At 40.6% G+C, this 6,572-nt stretch overlaps 1 protein-coding gene across 1 annotated transcript; it reads left to right on the forward strand.

Annotated features, from left to right (window-relative positions):
* The first annotated feature begins 1,183 nt into the window (after window positions 1-1,183).
* GPR63 (G protein-coupled receptor 63) lies at window positions 1,184-2,616 on the forward strand. Its single transcript, XM_060168158.1, has one exon. It carries the CDS (start codon window positions 1,229-1,231, stop codon window positions 2,486-2,488), a length of 1,260 nt encoding a protein of 419 aa, XP_060024141.1. The 5' UTR covers window positions 1,184-1,228; the 3' UTR covers window positions 2,489-2,616.
* The last annotated feature ends 3,956 nt before the right edge of the window (window positions 2,617-6,572 follow it).

A 6,572-nucleotide genomic window follows, 5' to 3' on the forward strand; every position in this document is an offset into this window, starting at 1 on the left:
CTTTCTACTTAAAGAGATTAAAGCTACCTCTTTAAAGAGGTTAAAGAACCTACATAACAGAAGTGGGTTAGGAAGATAGTAGATTAAGGAAGTCCTTTACAGAGAACTCCAGGGTCACAGAAATTAAGAAGTTGGGGGTTAGGATAAGAGAAAGGTGATAAACTTTTTGGAGCAAGAAAACGAAATGTTTTCTAGAATGCATTATTCACGCCTGAATATTTTCCTAGTCATCTTCTTTAGAATCCCCATCTTTATTTCTTGGTTGACATCTATCAAGTTGCTGACATACAAGGCTTAGGGAGAAGAAATTGAGAAGGTAGAAGTATTTGTATCAGAAAATAAAGGGTGGAAATGGGTGCATGGGAAAGAAGAGAGAATAGGAGAAGCAAAGAGAGCTTTAGAAAAGAAAGGAAGTCTTAAAAATATGACCAAGACGTTTTACAGATAATTTTTCTTCTCTTCTTGAATAACTTCTCCAGTAGTTATGTGGTGGGATTTCTGGGAAGAAACACTTACAAATAAAATAGAAAGCCAGGAAACTGTTTCAGACCCTTCACTGGAAATAACCTAGTGCCTACTTGTGAAAGTGTTAAAGCAAAAGTGTCTGATTATCATGTGTTAAATAGGATACTGATTTCAAGGTTCTTTGCCAACTAGTTTTGTGCTAATGTAAAAATGGAATATGAACCTCTACCAAAGATCTATCAAGAATACTCTCAGGAGAACCATTATTAATAAAATCTGTATTAATAGTGACTGTGGAAAGGCTATGCTGCTCCTGGAAATTTAAAAGAAAAATTAACTGTAAAGTTATAATTTTTGCCTTTAAGGCAGTAATACATTTTCATTCTTTTCACTTTCACTTTATACATGAATGTCATGAAATTTCCATTGTAGTTGACTAAAAATGAAACAACAGAACTACAGTACTTTAATGATGACTAGGCTAGAGACTTAAATGTTTTTAAAGGGTTAAAAAAAGCAGAAAACTGGTCCTTCATGATGAAAAGTAAGAAGTCAAATGTTATTTACAAAACTCATTCCCATTCATTTTTTTGTGTTTTGGGCTTGTTTTCAGGCAAAAGGACTCCTATGGAAGATGGAAGTCTTTGTGCGTTTTCCAGAGTGTGTTTCCAAGCCCATCAGTGAAACATGATACTGCTGCTCTGTGTTGAAATACTTGAAGAACACCTACATCTCTGCCGGCGCCTTCCATCCTGCTGAAACCATGGTATTCTCTGCAGTGTTGACTGCGTCCCATACCGGGGCATCCAACACAACATTCGTAATTTATGAAAACACCAACATGAATATTACGGTCCCTCCACCATTCCAGCATCCCGACATGGGTTCGCTGCTTAGATACAGTTTTGAAACCATGGCTCCCACCGGGATGAGTTCCTTGACACTGAATAGTACAGCTGTGCCCCCAACACCAGCGGTTTTAAAGAGCCTAAACTTGCCTCTCCAGATCATCCTTTCTGCTATAATGATATTTATTCTGTTTGTGTCTTTTCTTGGGAACTTGGTTGTGTGCCTCATGGTTTACCAAAAAGCTGCCATGCGCTCCGCCATTAACATCCTCCTGGCCAGCCTGGCTTTTGCAGACATGTTGCTTGCAGTTCTGAACATGCCCTTTGCCTTGGTCACCATTCTTACCACCAGATGGATTTTTGGGAAATTCTTCTGTAGGGTATCTGCCATGTTTTTCTGGTTGTTTGTGATAGAGGGAGTAGCCATCCTGCTCATCATTAGCATCGATAGGTTTCTTATTATAGTCCAGAGGCAGGATAAGCTGAATCCATATAGGGCTAAGGTTCTCATTGCAGTTTCTTGGGCAACTTCTTTTTGTGTAGCTTTTCCTCTGGCAGTAGGAAACCCTGACCTGCAGATACCTTCCCGAGCCCCGCAGTGTGTGTTTGGGTACACAACCAATCCAGGTTACCAGGCTTATGTGATTTTGATTTCTCTCATTTCTTTCTTCCTACCCTTTCTGGTGATACTGTATTCGTTTATGGGCATACTCAATACCCTTCGGCACAATGCCTTGAGGATCCATAGCTACCCCGAAGGTATATGCCTCAGCCAGGCCAGCAAACTGGGTCTCATGAGTCTACAGAGACCCTTCCAGATGAGCATTGACATGGGCTTTAAAACACGTGCCTTCACAACCATTTTGATTCTCTTTGCTGTCTTCATTTTCTGCTGGGCCCCATTCACCACTTACAGCCTTGTGGCGACATTCAGCAAGCACTTTTACTATCAACACAACTTTTTTGAGATTAGCACCTGGCTACTCTGGCTCTGCTACCTCAAGTCTGCATTGAACCCACTGATTTACTACTGGAGGATTAAGAAATTCCATGACGCCTGCCTGGACATGATGCCTAAGTCCCTCAAGTTTTTGCCGCGGCTCCCTGGCCACACAAGGCGACGGATACGCCCCAGTGCTGTCTACGTGTGTGGGGAACATCGGACGGTGGTGTGAATATTGGAACTGCCTGACGTTTTGGGTGATGGTTGTTCTTTATCTGACTTCGAATTTTTTTCTCGTGGCTTCTCCACTTAAACTATATTGTTTTTCATAGGGTGTGTGTGTGTGTGTGTGTGTGTGTGTGTGTGTGTGTGTGTGTGTGTGTGTGTGTGTGCGTGCAGTGTGAAGAAAGAATGGTGATTAGTTACAAGTCTGTTACCAAGGATACACAATAGGGAAGTGATCACACGTGTTACCTCCAGGGTTCAAGAGAAATCCTTGACTTAGGGTGGGGGGATGGTTTTCTGTTCCTTTGATTGATTTTGTTTTTCTAGTAGGAATCAGGATTGTGCTTTATTGAGCCTGCAGTTACAGTGAATTGTAGCTATTCTGTATGCTGCTAAGATGCTTTGTCGAGTTTATCGATTATTTTTTTCTGGAAGAGAAGACACTGCTGCTTTTTGCCATCACATTGGAGCCAAAAACCACATACATCTCAGTAGATAAATATTTAGTTTTATTTTAAAAAATAACCCAAGGGGGTTAGTGACATTCTAAAGGTCATGAATATTTACTTTGGTGCACTTTAAGAAACAATGTACAGACTAATTCAGTCATGTTTTTCAGAATTGTTTTTATACATGACATGTTGTGCTTCAGAAAACATTGCATTATTTCTAGGAAGATAGTTTTTTAAAAATGTTTTGTCTGTATGTACAGTTTTAAAGGAGGGAACATAAAAATGAAGAACTTTCTCTAAGCACAATAGTGATTCTTTGGAGCGGTAGGGCAGAGTTGAGATAGAGCACCCTTACGAATTTCAGTGGGATGCAGTGAGGCTGTGGCTGGTGCGGGCTGTGGCGATTCCTTTTACCCAAGGATTCTCTGAGTCCAGTGGGGAGAAGGGCACCATTTACTAGACGTCTGCCATGTGCCAGGCCCTGTGCATCATTTTATCCTCACAGCATCCTGTGAGGGAAGTATTATTTCTTCCTTTTTGCAGATGAAGAAGGCAAGTCTCAGAGAGACTAAAACCCTGCCCAAGGTTCGTGGTAGAGCTGGGATCCAAAACTCTGTCCGAGTCCTGAGACTGCATTTCTACTGTACCACACGGACACCTCGTTCAGGTTCAGGTTTGGACGTTTCAGAGTCAAGAGGGAACTATGTGTATCCTTTCATTTTCTTTTAGACTAAAACCTTCTTTTTAAAAATAGCTTCATTTTTTGTATTACCAAAAGAAATGTGAAACCATTACAGAAAGTCTGGAAAATAGAAAAGAAAAAATAAAATCATTTATAACTACCTTTTTAGAGCAGAACTAAAAATCTTAGGTAAGTAAGGGTATAAGGAAATAAGGGCAATTTTTTGGTTTGCAAAACAAGTGACAATGACTGAGAAGTTAAATACAGCTGTATATAGGTCTTTGCCCTGTGGGTTTAGATGTTACCAGTTGTCCAGATGTGTTTCTCAATGTTCTGGGCAGAACAGCATTGTTGCCCCAGTGCTTGCCCAGAGCAGAGATGGCTATTGAAGAATGTGAATGTGCTCAGAGGTGTGTCTCCTGTAAAGAGGTGAAGATAAGCCCTGGTCTGAGCCTAGAGCAAGTTTTCATTAAGGCAGGTCTGGGGTTTCAGATTATTTATCTCTTGATGATGTTCTGCCTCTCCCCCACCCCAGGTGCAACCAGGGCCTTTGGTGCCCTTCTTTCTCTAATCATGAGAACACGTTATAAAACATCCCCCGGGGATGGAGCTGCAGACTATGGCCATAAGTGCTGAAAGTGTAGCCTCTTGGCTACATCATGGGCTTTATAAATAGGCAAGTTAACCTTGAACATTTTTTGGATTTATAGCATGTTTTCAGAATTATAGTGCTTTGTGACCAGTGGGAAATTAGCCACTTTTCTTCAGTTGTACAACCAGAGAGTTGGACTAGATGAATCTTCAAGGTCTTGTCCAACTCTAATGTGAGAGTAGAGATTTTTTTTTTTTTCTGCGGTACGCGGGCCTCTCACTGTTGTGGCCTCTCCCGTTGCGGAGCACAGGCTCCGGACGCGCAGGCTCAGCGGCCATGGCTCACGGGCCCAGCCGCTCCGCGGCCTGTGGGATCTTCCCAGACCGGGGCACGAACCCGCGTCCCCCGCATTGGCAGGCGGACTCTCAACCACTGCGCCACCAGGGGAGCCTGAGAGTAGAGATTTTTAAAGAGCCCAGCTGATATCAACTTCACTCTTTTGTCTCCAGTATTATTTTTTTACATTTTACTTCATCAGATGTTTCTTAAAATTGAATATCTGAAGAGCATATGGCACCATATCAGGAATCAGGACTTTGGAAGGTGGACGTCATCATGAAAGACCTGGGAAACTCTGCTCTTGAGGCGGTTGTCATGGTATTGGAACTCATTTTCCAGTTAACTTCTCTTTTGGGATTCAAGCATGTTATTCAACATGTTGTTTTGAGATCATCTTCTGATGATACTCGCCTACCTCTTTGGTTTCTAATTTATATTATTCACAGGCAAAATCGCTTTTATCCATAGGAATCTTACAGAACATAAACACTGTAGTAGATATTAGTAGCACATTGAAGTGTATCATGCTTTCCACTTCCAATATAAACTAGATTTCAGGCAGATATTAATAAGTATATTTGAAATTAGACTTTCTCTGAGGAAAGTCAGCATGATCTGTATTCATCTTACATATTGGCAGTAGGTCTTGAGACTCCTTTTGTGGTTGGAGCTGAAACTGAGCTTTTGTTTTCTTTGTGCTATTTTTATGAGCAATCCTTAGGTACTTTAGTGCTGCCTGGTAGGCAGTGCATCGTTTGGTGAGAGCTCTGGGGTGCCTGCTAAGAGGCTCAGTGTTTGTGAAAGACAACCGTGAGGGGCCTTCGTGAGAATTCAGCAACCACACTGAATAGCAGTTCTCTTTACACTGGATCGTCTTGATCAGATGACAGTTTACAAACCATTTTGAACGTTTTTATCATGTATACATTTTGAAAGCTTTAAAAAAAAAGTACTGTGGTGTACCTTTGAAAAATTTAGGTTCAGTATCGTATGTTGCCTATTCTTCTACATTTGTCTGAGGGAAAAAAAAATACCACTACTAGTTGTCACCACTGGCTGACAAAATCAGAAATGTTTTTGGTTTTGTTTTTCCTTCTGGCGAATAAGTAAGAAGCAGGAAAGAGATAATGAAATATTTGTGGTCAAAGAAAGAGTCAAAAGAAATCCCCAATAGTCTGCGAGAGTGACATTCAAACTTTCATATGAATTTGTGTCTAAGTATTCCCGGGGGGCTTGTTAACAGTACAGATCCCCAGGGCCCCCAGAGGGTCTGAGATTGAGCCCACAAATGCACCCTTTTATTTTGTTGAGTGTTTGGCCTGATGCTGATTCAAGCGATCTCTGGGGCATACTTCAAAGAAACACTCCTGTGGAAAATATATCCACTTAAATATTGTCTGTTTTATCCAAAAAATGTTTGTTTTGTGTTGGAAGCCATTATCTCCTAGTGCATGGATAATGCGCATTGAGAGGAAAGCCTGTAATTGTGCCTAATTTGCTGCCACTCGTGTTAGTGCTGGATCACGCCAGTGTCAGCTTTACCGTCTTTCAACTGGCAAAATTCTGATAAACCATGTAGTTTCACAGAAGAGCAAAAAAGGTGACTTAATATTTGAAAGTCATGATTTTCAGGAGTCTGATTCCTCTAATATTTTCTTTTCTCATAGAGAGGTATCTTTATTGTACGTATCCTCCTAAAGCGTATGAGGGGAATGGAAAGATTCATTCAGTTCCTATTGCTGTGCTTATGCCAGCTGTGTTCAATGGAAGCATGAAGAACATAAAGTAACCATTTTAATCTATGTATTTCAGTTGCTGACAAGGATATTTAACTTAATCTTGATCTTTGCTTTTGTTTACATGACAATATTTATGTATATATCACAGGAAAAATGTTCACTTGCTTGACTTTTTACTCTTCCATGGTTTTTAGTTTACGTTTAAAGGACTGTTTAATTCAAATTTATTTTCACAACCATAGTCTTCATTGAAAACTCGATTTTTATAATAATAAATGAAAACGTCA

The sequence above is a fragment of the Lagenorhynchus albirostris genome, chromosome 12 (assembly GCF_949774975.1).
Source record: "Lagenorhynchus albirostris chromosome 12, mLagAlb1.1, whole genome shotgun sequence".
Lineage (NCBI taxonomy): Eukaryota > Metazoa > Chordata > Mammalia > Artiodactyla > Delphinidae > Lagenorhynchus > Lagenorhynchus albirostris.

Coding starts and splice junctions, on each gene's coding strand:
- GPR63 (XM_060168158.1), top strand. CDS start 1,229: ATGGTATTCTCTGCAGTGTTGACTGCGTCCCATACCGGGGCATCCAAC.